General features: G+C 37.3%; 1 protein-coding gene across 4 annotated transcripts in view; it reads left to right on the forward strand.

Moving 5' to 3' along the window:
- Window positions 1-18326, forward strand: part of RALA (RAS like proto-oncogene A) — a 30509-nt gene extending 12183 nt beyond the window's left edge. For 3 of the 4 annotated variants that reach the window (XM_005529932.2, XM_088054669.1, XM_014258692.2), the window contains exons 2-5: window positions 6871-7025; window positions 7880-8088; window positions 12481-12655; window positions 16380-18326. In XM_005529932.2, the coding sequence (XP_005529989.1) occupies window positions 6912-7025; window positions 7880-8088; window positions 12481-12655; window positions 16380-16502 (621 nt within the window). In that variant the 5' untranslated portion in view covers window positions 6871-6911 and the 3' untranslated portion in view covers window positions 16503-18326. Of the gene's footprint in view, window positions 1-5626; window positions 5648-6870; window positions 7026-7879; window positions 8089-12480; window positions 12656-16379 lie in introns of those variants that run through there. The other variant, XM_088054671.1, reaches the window with a different exon arrangement.
- Window positions 18327-19226: the final 900 nt, after the last annotated feature.

A 19226-nucleotide genomic window follows, 5' to 3' on the forward strand; every position in this document is an offset into this window, starting at 1 on the left:
TTTGTTCTGTGGGTGTAGGAGGCACAAGCACCTTCTAAGGTGTGCCCTAGAAAGCTTTGGAAAGAAGGATTCTTACGAAACCTTGAATGTGATTTAACTGCTTGTTAAACTCATGGGAAGCTCCCAATCCTAATTCCTAGTTAAACATGTTGATGTTGAAGGATTATTTTCAGGACATAGGGAAATACTTGCTGTGGAAAGTTTCTAACTTGTTATGAGGCTGAGTTTCAGGAGGCCTATTTCATTATCTAATGAAATTACTTATTTCTGAGATTGTTTGTTTGAACGTTTGGGTTCATTCTTCTCTTTCTCTAGACTACTATTTAAAGTTTGTAGTGATTATTTAACATTTTGAAATACTTGTGCTACCTTAATAAAATACTGATGTTACTCCATGAGGAGTTTGGTGGATGTTGTGCATTTAAACTAATAAAACACCAGTCAAACTTGATGGTGCAACAATAATGCTGATCTACCTTTTAAAACGTCCTTATTCTCTAGTTCTTAAAGCAGCTGGTATCATGTCCCATCTTGTGTCCTCATGTATCCTATCAATTTCTGGGTCATGGGGTGTTTCTGCTGATCTGGTTTAAATGTTGTAATTGGAACCAGATGATGGGAGGGTTAGATTCTGCTTGCCTGGAGTTGCTTCCCTCCTTTACTAGGAATGCTTTTGTTGCAGAAATATCTGAATCATTTGTGAGGTGTCTTCCAGATATTTGGCACTTAGTATGCTAGTGCTATTTTCAAACAATACATTCTCAAATATACTTTTGCTCGTTAGCCAAACTGAAACTATGGGACTCGATAAACAATGAAGTAACCAGTTAAATTTGTGATACTTTCACAACAGGTGAGATTATATTGCTTCATGGTCCTTGGATGTGAGATATGTTGCCACTTTTCAAAATTATTATTCCTGTGTTTGTTCTTAGAAAATTGAAACTTGTGATCTGTAGGTCACGTGAGCCGACAGTTTTGATTCACTTTGGGGAATTACAAAACTTTGGAGAGTTCTTAAACTCACTTTAGAAAATGCTGTCAAAAAGTTTCCATAAATTTTCACTTCAGAATGAAATAAATCTTGGATTGTGTTTCTAGAGGTGGTAGATTATAGTAAGTATAACGTGCAGAGTAGTGCAGGCATTAATTTCTTCTAGTAAAAAAAAAAAAGTTATTTGCTTAGAACAATAAGAGTTTTCATTGCTAAATTTTCTTTAATTGTTCAGTAAGTAATTGATAATTTTGTCTCTCCAGAAGTTATTTTGGTCAAAGCATATTAACTAGTTCTTAAAATTGTGCAAGCAACTCACGTACAGCAGTTAAATTATTCCTGTTCCTTCAAATCTATCAAGTTCTAGCTGTGTTAAACAGAGTAAAGGTGGGTGCTATAATGTATCAGCTAGCAGTTTTAATTGATGCTTTTTATATAAAACAGTCTTCAGGGAAGAAAGTTACTCATCATAAAAGTGAGTGGGTAATGAGGTTAATATGACAGAGTTTCAAATCTTTATGTAATCTTCTCTTAAAGGAAAGGAAATGAACTAGGATTCAGTTTTGATGTATTAATTTTATGTAGGCTATAAAATTGACAATAAAAAATTGTTTTGCAATTGAAGAGAGGCACTGCTATCTCTACTTATTAACTAGAACCAGCTATGCTAACTGTACCAGCTATCTGTAAATACAAAGCTATGTTTAACTAATCCCCTTCAAACAAATGCCTGCAGCAAATCAAAGTCCTCCTGTTAAGGACAACTGCATATTCACAAGGCCTGCATTCAGCTTTATGTATAGTAGTGCAGAAGATGCCAGCTGAATTTGTGCCTGTAATGATGTGACTTTGGTGTAATGCTTTTCTTTTCCTGATCTGTTCTCATTTACATTGCATTTACGAGACTCCAAGGAATTAAAATGGGCGGAATAGCTTCTTGACTTCTTTTGGTCACCTTCTCTAAGAAAATGAGACTGATCATGTGCTCTGTCTTTTGTTAGTTTTTGGCCTCTTGGCCAGTTTTGGGTACATTTTTACAGAGATGTGGGTGTCTTGGATATAGTTGTTTGTATAAATTTCGTCAATATTTGGTGCTGGCTAAGTACAGGGAATTCTGTACCCTGTGATCCACAGTGTTCCCTGTGAAGGAAAGAAAGCAAACTAAATTAGGTGTCTGTTGCCCTCTTTGGATGGTACACAATTGTTCTGTTGGCCACTTTTTTGCTCTCCCTTAGTGGATGAACCTGGAGATTATTGCACTGGGGACGGATGTAGAAGGCAAATGGAATGGATAGGTAAGGAAACATGCTTTGATTGGTTTGGAGCAAGTTATTCTGTAAGAAAAAGCCAACTGAGGAACAGGATAGTTTAAGAAGAGTCATCTCAGTTTAATCAGATGAGCAAGATGAGTGAGGGATAAAGCCCATAAGGTTTTTCCACCCATAAGCATGTATTTATCTCAATTTATTTGGCAGAAATAGTAAATAGGAGGACAAAATAAAGACTAAGAGACCAAGAATTCCTGCTTTTTGGTTTTTTCTTTCCTAACTTGTATTTGCAAAGATTTCTCCCTGAAAATATTCCCCCTGAAGATTAAAACTGCTTTTTGTACTGGCATCTGATGATCTGTCTTACTCTTCTGGTTCGGGAGGTAACCGTTCTGTGTTTCAAGACTTTATGTGGATGTTAACATGATACTTACTGTGTCCAAGTTGTGTTACTCTATCTGGCTGACTCCTCTAGTGGGTGGAGCTGCGATGTCTGTCAATCCATGGGGGACTAAAGGTAACATTGTATTTTTTGTGCAGAGGACTTGTGCAGGCTGTCATGGATAAAACTTAAGAGAAGTATTGATACAGGTAGAAGCCAGTTGCTCAAGACAAGCAACAGCTTTACAACTCCAGAAAGAAGTTCCTTGATGATCTTAATAATGTAAAAATAACTTAAAAGTTATTTAGCTACCTGCTCTTCTGTCCTTTGATCGGATTTCTAGATTGCTGGACAAGATTCTATCACTGATGCTAATATGAATTATAATTCCTACCCCTGCAGTTCTTAGTTAATCGAATTGCTCCCTAACCTGGCAAAAAAATAAATAAATAAAAAAAAAAATTATCCTGGCTTCAACTGGAAGCTTGCCATTAAATGGAGCACAGAATCATGGGTGTGTTTGTCTGCAAGCAGGCAATAAAACAGCTGTAGGAGCTTTGAGAACTGCTTACTTTGTTTGAGTTGTCAGATATTCATTTGTTTGTGTCTTCATCTGCTCAGATACGTTGGAAAAGGGCAGCTTCCTAGGAGTTTATCCACAGTGGAGGTGAGGACGGATCCATAGTATGGTGGTTAGACAGTGCTCTTCCCCTTTCGGGTGAAGACACTGCAGTACATTGCTGAGCCAGTTAAGCTTTTGCTTCCTTTCCAACTTGTTGAACTATATGAAGAACTGTTTAAGAATAAACTTTTGTATATGTTACCATCTGAATTAATGTGATGGGATTTCCAATGGGTGTGGTAAAAAGCTGACCTGTATAAGTGAATGATATAACTATTGACAACATGTGTTTGGCTCTTTGTGAACATCTTTCTGCTGTAGCTGATGTAGTATTTCACTGTAGGATAATCCTGTGTTTATCTTCTGACCTGCAAATAATTTTGCACTGTGAAGATTAAAATAATAATAAACCCCATGGTACATTAGTAAGGATGTATGCTTTTTTGAGCTTCATACAATAGGGTTCTTGCCATAGTCTCTGCCTGTTTTATTGTAATTATAAAGTAGGACAGTTCAGTAACTAGATGTGACCTGAATTAATACTTCCTATGAAAAAAGTCAGGCTATATAAATTACAGGCAGAAAGACTTTGCATGAAACTTCATCTCAGGTGCTTTACTGTTAAAATTGGAATCTAGGTTCCTCTTTGTTTTTCAAAGCACACTGAAACATGTAGAATCGTGCCAACAGCTTAGAACTTATCACTTTCAAGGTCTTCTCTCTGGCACAGTATTTGCTGTGAAGCAGTCTCTTTGGATTAAGTGTTGTTTTCACAGTACCATACTTGCATTGTTTGTAACTTATTGCTCTTTCCACATTGACTACTCAACAGACCTGACTTTTGCCAGCATTATATCTTTATTGGCTTGTGAAAAACTTGGGAGCAAACTGACATCCCTGAGCTGCCCTCCTACTACAAAATGTGGCATAGTGTTTATGACAAGCTTATCTTGAAGATTTGAAGTCTGAGATAGTGTGAAGTTTTGCTATTTTCAGAATCTTAATGGAACGTTGTTTACTGACAATTATTTGTCAGGATCAAATTGGAAATGGAAATGTGTTGGGTTTTTTATGGGTCAGCTGCTACAGAGTATAAAAAGTAGCAACTTGTTTGTCACACTGGGACACTATTTGTTGAAATGTAAGTTGAAGTAAAATACAAATTTTCACATTGCTCAATCTTCTTGAAGACTGGAAATTAATTTACAACAAATATTACAGTGAAATATTGCTAGTGTGCATTTGAATATTTTTCAGACTGTAGTATTGTTAGCCCAAATTCACCTGAGTGAGGTCCTGCTGAGTTCATTCGGACCTGTTCCATTATTGGTGCACTTACAGAAGAATAGTCTTTTCTTGCTCAGTAAGCTTAGAATAGGCTATATCCAGGTATATATTGTAATCTAAGCTTTGCAAACTGGGCTGTTGATAGAGGAATACAGATGAATTTTCTTGCTTACTTGTCTGACATACATACTAAGAAGCATGACTTTCATGTTTTTCCTTTTAAGAGAAAAGTTCACGAAGACAAAACAATGTAGTAGGTTGAAAGCATGCACATGGCTTGGAACTATTTTTGTGTTCTCGTACTCCCTCCTGAGTAAAAAGAAAGCAGTGGTTCTTTTTAAGCCAAAACAGAAGTGTGTGGTTGCTCTTTTCTATCTCCTTTTGAAAAGAACTTGTAGCATGATATTAGTTGTATTTCTTTGTTATATCTATAATGAATATATAGCATCTTACTTAAGCTTATTTTGCTTAGATAATCTTTCTAGGAAAAATAATTTGACTTAATTTTCAGTTGCATTTTCAGAATTTTTTGATGGCAGAATGAGTAGCAGTGCTGATGTGATTTCAAGAGTTTTTCACATAGGTTGTGGCTTTAGTGTGGTAGGCAGATAAGTCCCACTGCTTGCTTGCTCCCCTTGCCACCAGTGGGAGGGGGGAGAGAATTGAAAGGGTAAAAGTAAGAAAACTTCTGGGTTGAGATAATTATAACTTCGTAAGTATTTTTTTAAAAGGAAAACAAACCCAAGGAAAGTTTCTAAAAGAAAATTTGCTCACTGCTAGCTGACCAATGCCCAGCGGTTCCTGAGCAACGGCAGTGCTGACAAACTTCAAACCTCTCTGCCAACTTTCATTACTAAGCTATGGCATGGTGATATCCCTTTGGTCAGCTGGTCCAGCCATATCTCTCCTAGCTGCTTGCTCATCCCCAGCCTGCTTGCTGGCATGGCAGTGTGAGAACCTTGATGGCATGTATTTATTTTACTTCTGGGAAAGACTGGCTTAATCTCCAATGAAGCTTTAGTCATCATGCTTTTATACTACTTGCATCACTGCTGACAAAGCCTTAGTGCATGGCCTCAACTAGGGTTTTTGATGTAAGTTTTAAGAAAGTTGTCATGCTTCACGTTCTGATTGAGCTGCACTGAAGGTTAATTCATTATGTAGTAGGATGTAATTTTAGTGTTACATTGTCAAATAATTATGATGGCAAAAGGTAACAAGGTAATCATACCAAGTTACTATGCAGTGTTATTATCTGGTAGTTACATAACTGAGCTGTGCTGCCATGTGAATGTGCTCCTTTTGAGTTTTTAAATTAAAAATATATAAGTTACATTTGGTTTTTACTTGCTACCATAAATCTTTCTTGTATTTATATATGTAATGTAGATGTTATTGATTCTTTTGGAGTTCAGACCTTGTTTTGACCTTAAGTCTCTGAAGGAGAATGCATTCTGTCACTGTACAGGAACTTTCCTCTGTTTTATGAACTGTGCAAGCATTCACAAATTCTTTTATTACTACTGGGATACATAGAGAATGAAACAAAAGTGTGGGAAAATAGAGAATGCACTAAAACTATAGCATGCATGTTTTGTATTTTTTAAGTTTACAGAATTGCTACTTTTTGTGCTTGTGCACATATACATTTAAGTATGTGAATTAGCTGTCATAGAGCCTGTTGGTGTTGGTGAGATGCAGAGATTTGTGTTTGAACAAGCAGTCATGGGACTGAGACAACTACTCCAAATATACGAAATAATTACATTTGTAGGCAAGTTGAATTTTTCCACTCTGTATAAACTAGATTATTTTGGTTTCTGACTTGCTGAAACTGGGTATTTTTAGATTTTAAGTTTGCTTGCTTTTCCTGTAAAAGTACCCTATCTAATCCTTGCTGCTGTGTCTTAGTGCTTTCCATTTAAACTGGAAATCCTTTCAAAAGTCTGTTTCCTTCCCCTGTAGTTGTCATATCATGTTTTCTTGTATGATATTAACTCACTGTGACTTCCTTTTTCAATTCTTGTGTAGTAAACTATCAAGAATTCTTGACACTACTGCGCCACTAAAAGAAAATGCTACATACCAAAATGCTGTTTCCAAATGGTGAAGGATTTCTTTGCTTAATTAAAAATTAAAAATAAAAAAAAAAAGCTTAATATAACTTGTGAAATGGTTTCCAGTGGAAGAGGAGGTAGCTTTCAGTAAAGCAGAACTGAAATTAAGTCATTAAATATGCAGGGATTTGAAAAATACATGTTATCAGTTCATGTGGGAGAAGGAAAAGAAAACTAATGAAGAAATATTTTTTTCCTAGATTTTTTCATTTGATACCTGTGAATTTTCTGCAATCCAAAGATGGCAGCAAATAAACCTAAAGGACAGAATTCATTGGCTTTACACAAAGTCATCATGGTGGGAAGCGGTGGTGTAGGAAAATCTGCTTTAACACTACAGTTTATGTATGATGAGGTAAGAGTCTGTAGTAGAAGTTGTCTCAGGAGGTGCATGCTACATAATGTTGTTCAAGTTACATTTGTAGAATTATTTTCTGAAAGGGTCTAAATGTATGTGATGTGGTATGAAATTCAGCAGTTAAGTGGAACAAAAACATGTTTTGAGATTACTGATTTTCCTTCTAGAGGTACCTATGAAGGCAAAATTTGGCCTTTTCCAGACTTCTCAGCTGTTTGATACTCTGTCATATTACTGGAATATTTTTGCATTGCTCACTAGACCTATTATAACTTGGTTATTATAGCTCAAAGCTTCTTCACTTAGTTGAGTTGCATGACACCTGAAACAAACAATTTATTCTGGTTTTTGTGTTGCTGTTGAAGAGAGGAAAGAAAATGAGTTTTTCTTTTCCTTTTTTTTTCTCAGTGAAACTCATCCCTTTTTATTAAAAGTCAGAAGTTAAGCATTCAGTGTACTTTAAAAGTTGATACTAAATATATCCAAAGTCAGGACTACCTGATTTCATAATGGAACAAAGGCAGATATTGTGCTTGAACCAGAAGAAGAGGTTTGGGTAGTGCACGGATACTTCACAGTAAACAGTACTGTGTACTACAGTACACAGATATTTCAAAACAGATGTTTTGAAATTACCTCTACATTTCCTTGTAATGGCTGAGGAAAGCATAAACCTAAAACTGTTTAGGCTTTAACTATCAGTTGTTTGAGTACTTCACAGGGCCTAAATGCACAATGCTTAGTTATTAGTTACAGTACCCATTTAATATGTTTGCTATATCCTTATGTGCAAACAGAAGCAATTGCCGTGTACAGGCATGATTTTACTTCATGAAGGTTTTTTTTTCTAGTTTGTTGAAGACTATGAGCCCACCAAAGCAGATAGCTACAGGAAAAAGGTGGTTCTGGATGGGGAAGAAGTCCAAATTGATATATTGGATACAGCAGGGCAGGAGGACTATGCTGCAATTAGAGACAACTACTTCCGAAGTGGAGAAGGGTTTCTTTGCGTCTTCTCTATTACAGAGCTGGAATCCTTTGCAGCGACTGCAGACTTCAGGTAAGTTACAAGGCAATATAATAATTCTAATTCCACTGAGATGATTGAAAGTGGTGGTTTTTTTGTGTGTGTTTTGTGTTACCCTTTTGATGGTCCAGACTGGATGCCAGCTCTTACTGTTGTCACATGTTTTTAACAGATGCCTAGCCATGCTTTTGCTATCTGTACCACTTCAGATGTCTTATCTGCTGTGTTTCTGAATACCAGAAAGGCTATTGCCACAGAGCAGATACACAGCAACATTCAGGAGACAGCTGCTTCACCATGGTCTCAACCACAGGCTGCATCATATTAAAACTCTTAAGATAGTAACAGAATATTATACAGGTAGGAGTATATTATAGGTATTTCATTTCAGTTGAGAGAGAAAACATTTAAATAATCCACCACTGTATTTTTAAAAAAACACAGATATCAGAAAACAGTTTTACCAGTTCAAAGTGTAATGAAATAGAAAGGGCCATAATATTTGAAATAAAATTAAGGAAAGAAATATAAAAAGGAGTTATCTGATTCCCATTGAAATTAGTTTTCTTGGAGATGCTGTTATAGTTCAACTTAGTTAGCACTAAGTAGCAGCGTATGTTTAAGGGAGGAGAAAGAGGTATGGACAGGGGAGAAAGTAAATTTTTCATCTTCCAATGTTTTTTTTTAATTTATTTGTGTTTCTATATGTCTGTTTATATATTTTGAGAGAGGGCAGAGCAGACCATTTTTGTTTGTAGGTTTTTGCTGGGTACTGTCAATCATGGAGGACAGTTTAGTATAGTTCAGCTCCCCTAGAGTGCAAAATTACCTATTCAAACATGTTTAAAATCATGCCAGTGCTTCAAAGTAATGATCTTTGGCCTTAAAAAAAGTCCTACTTTCCAGTAAAGGTAAGAGTTAACAGCATACACGTTGAAAGAGGAAAAATGAAAGAAAAAAGTCCCTTCAAGTAAAGGTATTAAAATTAAAATTGTCCCCAATCCAAATATGAAAATGAACCATAGAAGACTAAATGATAAAATATAACTCAGAAAAATATATTTTTTCTGCTCTGTGTGTAAAAGTAATCTGTATCTCTTGAAGGTACAGTTAAAGTACCTTTGGCACTGGTGAGTAGTCTGAGGCCATACTGCTCTCCTAGTTTGAAAGCAAACCACTGAGAGATTCCAAGTCAGAACTACAATTTACAATGGGAAAATTGAAATAAAAGCAGAAGATGGGCTTAAACTGACAGAGTCAGGATACAGCCTGACACCCTGTTGGTCAGGGTATTGGTAGCAGTCTGATCAAACAGTGGCTGCAGTCCTGTTGCAATGACAGATGTGGTTCTGTTGAAGAGGTGATCCTGGCCTTCCTCTGAAGGTCCAGTGGTGGTTATGTGGCTCTTGTCCTCTGTGAATTCAGTAGGTAGGCTGCCCGTGATGTGATGTTCCAAACCTCAGATTATATCCAGGTAGAAATGCTTGGTTCCTCCCCCTGGACAGAGCACTTAACAATGGGATGATGTAATTTTATCAGTCATGCAGTGAGACTTGACGGCCCATTAGCAGAAGACATCCCCTGGAGGGAGTAAGCAGGGATGAGTCATGGAAGAGATAAAGAATGCTGCCTCACCTGGTTTTAACAGTTTATGAAGATGGTGCTAGAATATATAGTTCTGGTTACAACTTATATTGTAACCTAAGACAACTACTTAAGGGCCAAGTATTAAAGAAAGTGACAAGAACTTGGATGTTTGTTTTTATGGAACTTTGTTCTGCTGGAGTGGCAGACCTTCAACACGAGAGCTTTTTACTGCAGTTCAGTGAGGTTCCTGATATGCTCTGAAATGCCATTGTCCAAGTAATTTTATCAATAGAATACAGACCTGCAATGACTGTACTTTTAAATACTTGAAAGATTGTTTGTTAAAATTTGGCCTTGCTTTGAGTAGAATTTATCTGGCTCTCATAGTGTGGATTTTTTTTATGTTCTAGATTTCAAGCTGGCACATCATTAATTAGATATTTCTTGTTTAGTCTTCAGAAGGGGCTCAGAGGAGAGTGTGAATATCATAATCTGAATTGCTGTTAGGTTAACATTTTACATGGTGAAATTGTTTGGCATCTGTGGTGGTTTGACTTGGCATTTACCCAGGTACCCACCAAAGCCCCTCTATCTCTTCCATCCTCAGCTGGACAGGGAGCAGAAAATCCAATGAAAGGCTGATGAGTTTAGGACAGGAGGAGATCACTTACTGATTACCATGACAGGCAAAACAGACATCGCTTGGGGAAAGGAATTGAATTTATTGCCAATCCAAATCAGAGCAGAATAATGAGAAGCAAAACTAGCCTTAAAAATGCCTTCCACTCCACCCCTCCTTCTTTCCTGGTCTCTGCCTTCGCCTTCCCAGCGGCCTAGAGAGACAGGAAATGGGGGTTACGGTCAGTTCATCACATGTCGTTCCAGCTGTTGCATCTTCCTCAGGGAGAGAAATCCTTCCCCTGCTCCAGTGGGGAGTCTCTCCCATGGGAGATAGTTGTCCATGAACTTTTCCAGTGTGAGTCCTACCCAGGACTGGAAGCTCACTAACTGCTCCTGCATGGGTCCCTTTCCATGGGCTGCGGTCCTTCAGGAACAGAGTGCTCCAGCGTAGGTCCCCCACAGGATCGCCATTCCTGCCAGTAAACCTACTTCAGCATGGACCCCTCTTTCCAGGGGCCCACAGTATACACACCTGCCAAGAGCATATCCCAGCATGGATGTCCTCCGTGGACTGCAGGGGAATCTCAGCTCTGGTGTCTGGAGCACTTCCTTCCCCTTCTTCACTGACCTTAGTATCTATATAGTTGTTCCACTCACACATTCTCACTCTTTTCCTCTCTGAGTGCAATTCTACCTGTGCAGTACTATTTTAAATAAGTTATCCCAGAGGTGTTGCTACCATTGCCTTGGCCCTGGCCAGTGGTGGGTCTGTCCCAGAGCCAGCTGGCACTAGACATGCCAGTAACAGATACTGGGAAAGCTTCTGGCAGGTTCTTGCGGAAGCCACATCTGTAGACCCACCACTAACAAAACCTTGCCATGCTAACCCAGTATAGCATTGCCTGGATAATCAGTATTGAAAGCTATTAGATTTTTACCAGAAGTCTTCTTTGCACAGATACTGGCATGATGCACTGAGTTTTCTTCTGGCCACTTTCCTGATCCCCAGGCTATTCAAACTACTTTTGGATAGCTGCAGACTCTGTTAAAACATTGGCACTGGTATTTGTGTGGAAGAGGAGAAATTTTGCTTTTTAATTATACCTCATACATAAATGTGATGTCACAGTCTGCCTCAAATGCACAGTTTTAGAAAAAATTATGGACTATATACAGTTTCTCAGCTTTAGAGAAGTAGGCTTCTTCCACAAGACTGCATGCTATTCAGAGCTTTTTGTAATGTGAGCTTCCTGCTGTATACCAAATCAAGGCCCTTTAGAATATCAATTACTTAACTGTCTTCAGCTTCTCTCCCTTCAGCTTTAAATTTGGTTTCACCTCAGCTATCAAAAGACGTTTATTTTTCGGTGCTTTTTGTCAGTCTTTAAGGAATTGCTCCATGACAGAGGGCTACCTTTCACAACTAACTTTATACTTCTTTTTTCATAGACAAAATACAGAATATTCTTCTTCTGAGACAACTTTTCTTCCAGATAATTAATGCATTTTCAATTAGAATAAAACTTGCATTATTTTTAAGCATTGAAGACTTGCATAAAAGTATTTGTAGTATTGAGTTTTATTTATAGATCTAAACCTTTCATCCTCGCCGTTAAAACAGTAGAAAGGTCTTAAAATCTGTCCTTAAAAATCTGATGCATATATAGCTTGTGTCTGTACACAGATTTACAATTAAATTAAGACCTTTGGAGAAACTGAATATAATTGACTTGAGAAAGATACTTGAAAGGAAGAGATTTTCTCTTGATATGCTATGGACCATTTTATCAGCTTTAAAAATGGCACATTTTGTTAGGAAAGAATTAGTTGTAAAACTGAAGCCTGGATAGCTTAAAAATGGCCATCAAAAATAGTAATGTAATGACTGTGGTAATGCTCTCAAATAACACTGTTAAAGAATAAATTATTAATATAAATTCTCACCTAAACCAATCCTGTTCTATTTTTTTTCATTTCTTACTGACTCAACTCCTTCCTTCCTTGAGGACTAGTTGTCTGTCTTCATTCTGTAAAATGTCATAATGAGGTTTAAGACTTTCCTGTTACATAAATTACATAAAATGAGTAAGTGGCTTGTCACTGTAAGATATAAAAGTATCTAGTCTGAGTTCTTTTTGTGTTCTAAGAATGATGCTCTATGAAAAGCTTCATTTTCTTTTTCTTTTCCTTTTTTTTTTTTTTTTTCTTCTTCTCCAGGGAGCAAATCTTAAGAGTAAAAGAAGATGAGAATGTTCCTTTTTTGCTAGTTGGTAATAAATCAGATTTGGAAGATAAAAGACAAGTTTCTGTAGAGGAAGCAAAAAACAGAGCTGATCAGTGGAATGTTAATTATGTGGAAACTTCTGCAAAAACACGAGCTAATGTTGACAAGGTAATAACTAGCCTCTTAAACATATCAGCCCATCAATTTTTACTTTATCCCTCCTTTTCATGGGTCATTCTCCTTAAGTTCTTAATTTTAGTAATAATTTTGTGGCATTTTGATCAAATGCTTTTCTTCCTTAGCTTGCCTGAATTGCAGGACTAGGTGACTCCTTGTAGAACAGTGAAAATGTTGTGTGTAATACATTTATCCCATTCTAAACTGGAAAGAATCATTATTGTCATGATATGACACAAGACCTTATAAAATTGTCTTGGGTCAGCCCTTTTGGCCTAGACTTCATACTGCATTTTCTGTAACTAGAGGAGAGTCTACTTCTGAACAGTGAATACTTTCTGATCCTCAGTCAGAATAAAACACCTTATAAAAGCAAATAAAGGAGGGATTTGAGCCTTCCCTACCCTCATTTAACCACCTGCCTCTTTGTATGGTGTTTCAATAAAGAGTGGATGAATACAAAAAGCTGTGAAAAGCCTAGAAGTGTCTTATGAGCTTTCAGAGGATGGTTCAGAAGCTCATAAGATAAAGAAAATATTTATCTCCAAGAAAAGAAAATGCAGATTAGTTCTGAGTGCTTCAGCAAGAATGCAAGGTCTTGCAATTCAGAATAACTGTCAGCCTTGTAGACTGTAAGAGTTTTTGTGTGGCAAAAGAAATAAATAGGTTTTAGCAATGTGCCAACCTTTCAGAGCTGTTGACAAAGTTCATCCCACATTGAATCACAGGTTTGTGATGGAAGGAACCTTAAAGATCATCTAATTCCAACTGCCCTGCCATGGGCAGGGATACCAACCACTCAGGTTGCTCAGGCTCCCATCCAACCAGGCCTTGAACACTTCCAGAGTTACGGCATCCACAACTTCTCTGGGCAACCTTTTCCAGTGTCTCACTGCCCTCACAGTAAAGAACTTTTTTTTTTTTTTACAATTAATCATTTGATTCTCTCCCCTTTTAGTTCAGAACTGTTCCTGCAAGGCTTTTATCACAAGCTGCCCATGTAAAAAGATGCTTTGTCTTTTTTTATAAACCTTCTTTAAGAACTGAAAGGCTGCAATAAGGTCTCTGGAGCATTCTCTTCCTCAGTATGAACAAGCCCAGCTTTCTTAGCTTGCCTTCGTAGGGGAGCTGCTCCAGCCCACTGAGCATCTTTGTGGCCTCCTCTGGACCCACTCCAACAGGTCCATGTTTTTTTCTTGTGCTGAGGATCCCAGACCTGGGCACAGCACTGCAGGTGGGGTCTCATGAGACAGCAGAAGGGGACAACCACCTCCCTTGACCTATTGCAAATCCTCTTTTGCTGCAGCCCAGGATACCATTTGCCTTCTGGGCTGTGAGTGCACATTGCCAGATTGTGTCCAGCTTTTCATCCACGAAAGCCCACAAGTCCATGTCTACAGGGCTGCTCTCAGAAAGTTAATCTCCCAGTCTGTACTCATGTCTGGGGTTGCCCTCATCCAGATGCTGCACCTTGCATATGGTGAAAAATTCTCTAATGTAAATCCATATGTATGAGCTGTCAATTACAGCATGAGAGCTGTAATGCAAATTCTCTTTTGTAATAACTTAAACTCAACTGTTAGTTGAGTCCTGTCAGTTACCTTACTGAAGAAACTGATTTTTCAGTACTATAGTGATTTACCCTACAGAACAGCAGAGTTCTTAGTCAAGTACAGCAGAACTCATCCTCATTGTTGAATAAAGGTCTGATTTTTTGTTGTTGTTATAAAAACTAACACATCTTTTATTTTTGGTGTATAATTGCAGTTAACAGCCATCTACTACAGTTGTAAAAATCCAGCTCTTCAAATCCACTTCATTATTGTTTAGCACCTGGGGAAAAAAGTGCATGTAATATATTTTTTTTCAATAGCTCCTGGATCAATAGTCTTTGCACATACATGGTAAGCTACCAGAGAGCTCCAGGTTTCTTTTTGGAGCTGGTGGCATAATGGATTCAGATTAACATGTCATATAGATTTAAGGTTCGACAGGCCATAAATGAGGCCTCGTTGGCACAAGTGAATACTGGGTATTCTTAGTTGCTTGAAGCATACGAAGTTTTGGAGTTTGCTACACAAACTTGGTTTACTATTGTATAAGAAATCTGGCCTCTCTGAATTCCAGAATAGTGATTTTACTCACTTGGGAAAGCACAGCCACCCTCCACTCACTTTTGGCAAAGGTGACCCAGTAAATATTTTCTCAGAAGGTTATGTATTCCAGACAGCTAAATACTGTTCTACAGTATCAGTACTTAAGCAAGCTGACAGTTGCATCTTGCTATTAGCACTGATTTAAATACAAACAACTTAGCACACATTTAAAAATCTAAATGCGATCTCATTTCTTCATGGAAATGTTTGGTTCCATTGATTTTCCTGGGATTTTATGTGATGAAAGTTGATATTTTTCCTGCAGTCAATATGAAATTAGTGTCATAAAAACCTACTGAGCTCTGTAGAGAGCTTTTCAGCCCCTCCACTGTTCATGTTTCACAGAAATGGATCAAGTCTCTTGCTGTAGATATATTTCTTAGTTCAAATTTCAAAGTATCTCAAAATATTCTGAGTTGGAGGGGACCCACAAGGATCATTGAGTCCAACCCTTAGGTGAATGGCCCATATAGGGATCAAACCCATGACCTTGGTGTTATTAGCATCATGCTCTGGCCCACTGAGCTCATTTCAGGGCTGAAAAAAGAAGCCAAGAGCACCTGGTATTCCCAGGTAGTCAGGTATTAACCAGGCCTGATCCTGCATAGTTTCCAAGATCGGATGGGATTTGGCATTCTCAGGGTGATAGGGTATCTAGGGACTCTCTCTTGAGAGAGAAGTTTTAGAATTGCTCAGCTGATTTCCTACAGTAAAATTAGAAAGATGTATACATATTATTTGCTGTAACCTTCTGTAAGTCAAGTCAAAATCTGCTGTTCAAATTAGTAAAGTAGCTTTAAGCAGCCCAGTCATAAAGCCTTAACTGTCTGTCAGTAGGATCTCTCTTACCTAAGTGAGTGGGGTATCTCCAACTTTGTCCTAAACCATTTGATGAAAGTGAACTTCACGTGTATTTAAGATTGTAGTATGGCAGCTGCAGCCAAGATTACCTGATGAAAGAAACTGTTTATGTAGTTGTATGATTGAAAACTTTGCTTTAAAGGAAATGCTGGGCTATTGGGGTTTTTTTCTCTAGTCACTTTATGCTTAGACTTGCATCATGGAACATACCATACAGCATACCATATGTACATTTCAGTCTATGCTGCTACTACATGAATATGTTTCTAAAATTGAATGTTGCACTTTTTCAACCTTTGCAGCTCATCACTTAAAATACTCAAAAGGTAAACTGATTTCCTTAAGTTTTCTCAGTAGTATGTACATACAACATCTGAAAATCTTGGCTGGCAATGAGACCCTTGTTTCAATTATCGTCTAAAATTGCCTGACATTCACTTATGAATGCCTGACAGGATTCATAAGTGAATAACAGAAGACAGGGTAACATTATGGGGCCATGAGACAAGCAGGATTACATCATATCAACTTGGCCTTCAAAACCAGTGACAGATTTGTTGTGTCTGTATTTGTTTGCTCAAACTGGTTGCATGTAATAGATTCTGTTTGAAACAACTGAAGTGGATGTCAGTGATAGCTGAAATTAACTCATATCAAAATTATTTGTTTTTGCATTTATCTTCTTATATCTTTTCCAGGTGTTTTTTGATTTAATGAGAGAAATTAGAGCCAGAAAAATGGAAGACAGCAAAGAAAAGAATGGGAAGAAGAAAAGAAAAAGCCTAGCTAAGAGGATCAGAGAAAGATGTTGCATTTTATAATCGAAAGCTTGGATTCCTTCCTATCCTGACCATACTAATAAAAACCATAATTTATAAGCATGCCATTGAAGGCTGAAGTGACTGAAATTACCCTAACATGTTGGAAAATGTAATGTACCACTAAAAGCATGATTTGGAGCTGCACTGAAAGCCAAATTCACTGAAAACAAATTATGTGGCTTCAAGAGAAGCAAAGTTCAGTCCATTTCATAATTGCCTACCTTCTCACATTTCTTCTGAATGTAGTGTTTCATAGGTAGTCTTTTCTTTAATAGCGGACAGAGGGGCAAAGTATTACTTTGTGGGTTCATATAAAGCATACTTTTTTATCACTGGTATTTGTCAATTCATCTTGTCTTTTGTTGCCTTGAAAATTACAATTGTGAACATGATACCTAACAAAGCAGTATGCAGCTGTTTTGCCATGGAGTTATGCAAATTAGAAAAGAATAATGTATATGCGAACAGATATGTTGAGGAAAACTATATGTGGTTCTGCATTACCTGATTAACTTAGAAAAGCGATGTAATCTTTTACATTGAAACATTTGAATATGCCTTAATTTTAAAACCCAAACATAGCAGGTCGCTTAATCAAGGGTGTATTTTCAACTCTGTTGCATGGAGACTGTCCCTGTGCATCAGTGCAAGACTGCCCTCTCTGTGGAGTGCAGTTATGTGGATGATTTCACTCACTAGCTGTCTGCTAGCAGTGTCTGTTTTTTAAATGTGTGCCATACTCTGGTAATGTGAATAATACAGAGCATATTCTGTCATCTGTAACTTGGTAGACAATATGGTATCTTAAAACTAAAAGGTCAGAATACACATAAGAATAAGACTGAAGTCATATGTCTATGGCACATCTAAGCCTGGAATGGTTGTTTAAAATTTAGCGTGCTGGTACCTTGAAACTTCCCTTTTGCACATAATTTTTGTCTAGATGTTCCTTGGGTTTTAACTCCCTGGAATTGGGTGGAGTGGGGCTGATCTAGTAGCGCTTTTGTGTTTTGAGTTAAGATGTTGTCTAGGAAATTCTGGTTAATTTCTTTTGTGTTCCTAATACTTAGCTATTGGAACATGGTGTGTTATGCTGAAACTCTTTGCAGGTTTTGTACTGTTTAGTCTATGTTGATTTTCAAATGGGGAACAGTGTAGCTACTTTTTCTAGTTAATGTTGATATCAAACAATCAAATGTGCTTTGCAATACAGAAACCTTTAACATGCACATCCAAAATCCCCAAACAAAACATACTGCCTCAGTTGCTTCAGAACAACAAGAATACTAGCACATGGTTAGTGTGCTACATCTTAACTAAAAATATACCAGAATGTTTGAGGGTTTTGGACTCCTGGGGTGAGACAGGCTAGATCAATTCCACAAACTGTTATACTTTTTATACATGTATAAGCCTATAACTGACAGTTTAAAATGTGCTCAAGCAAACTAGGTAACAAATATTTAACTTTCATGCTAACAGACGTTCTAGGGACTCAAGACTTAGGAGTTATATTTGTCATGTTCAATATTTATCAGTAGGAATTTTGTATGTGCATTTAGTAGACTGCCAAATGCAGAATAAAAATTACTCATGTGACTGGCAAATATAAGCCAGTTTTCATCTTACTGTGTACTCATTTGGGTCTATTTAGCCAGGGAGTCTAACCACTAACATTGTGACTTTGCTTTGGAACCTGTGTACTGGGAACTGAGGTGTTATGAAGCCACTAGACACAAAACTTGTCTTGGCTGATGCCTTATCCTGTTCTTTTATTTGCTATTTGAGCCATTCAAAGATGAATAAACTTCCATTTTTCTAAAATATTTGTGCAGTGTTAATTGATAACTGTATTATTCATAAACATCGCTATAGCCCATGCTAATTGTCAAGCAATTAAACCAAAGTACTCTAGAAGACTGGTTTTTGTGCATGAAGATAATTGTACATTAAACCAGATTAGTCTGATAAAAGGCCACTTTTTAAAAGCTGAGACTATATATCTGCTACCTTCTGTTCATAGGTAATTTGCTTAGTTGCTACAAGACTACCTGAAAGCAGGCAACAAACTGAGGTAAGCTTGTTCCAGAATTACTTTTCTATAAGAATGGAAAGTGAGATTTAATAAACTAACAAACAACAACAGCAACAACTAAAAATGTCAAACAAACAAAACCCTGAATCAAAAAAAGGACAACCTACATAAGTTTTAATAAAATAAAAATGCATTCTAAGTAATTTTCTTTTGGCACACTCAAGGAGAACCTAAGTGTTGTTCCTCAACCTGCAGGGAATATAGCTTGCATCATGTATTACAGGATTTGGGTATATCATGAGAAAGTAATCTAAAGTGAGTGTTATATTTGTGTCACAGAGTGTTTTGTTTAGCCTGCTTGAGTGTCTGACATTCCTAGGTCTAGCTGCTCAGAGTGCTTCTGTGCCTGAGAGCACTTTTTATCCCCTATTTCTTTAGGAAGCTGAAGACACACTCTTCTCTGGCAAGATCAAATCCTTCCATGGTAGTTCCCTCCAAGTTAGCCTAATGCTGTCAGTACTGCTCTCTTTTGTGAAATGCAATGTGTGGTAAATCTGCAGACTGGAGAGAGATGCCTTAATTTGTAAAAAGCTATAAAGTTGAGTCTTCTGTTACTTATGAAACCCATGTTGAATTTTTATGCTAACTTTATTCTGTAGCTTTCCATAGCTTTAAAAACTCAATTGACT

The sequence above is a fragment of the Pseudopodoces humilis genome, chromosome 1, assembly GCF_049639895.1.
Source record: "Pseudopodoces humilis isolate 2021_Gansu_Grassland_sample_001 chromosome 1, ASM4963989v1, whole genome shotgun sequence".
In the NCBI taxonomy this organism is placed as follows: Eukaryota; Metazoa; Chordata; class Aves; order Passeriformes; family Paridae; genus Pseudopodoces; species Pseudopodoces humilis.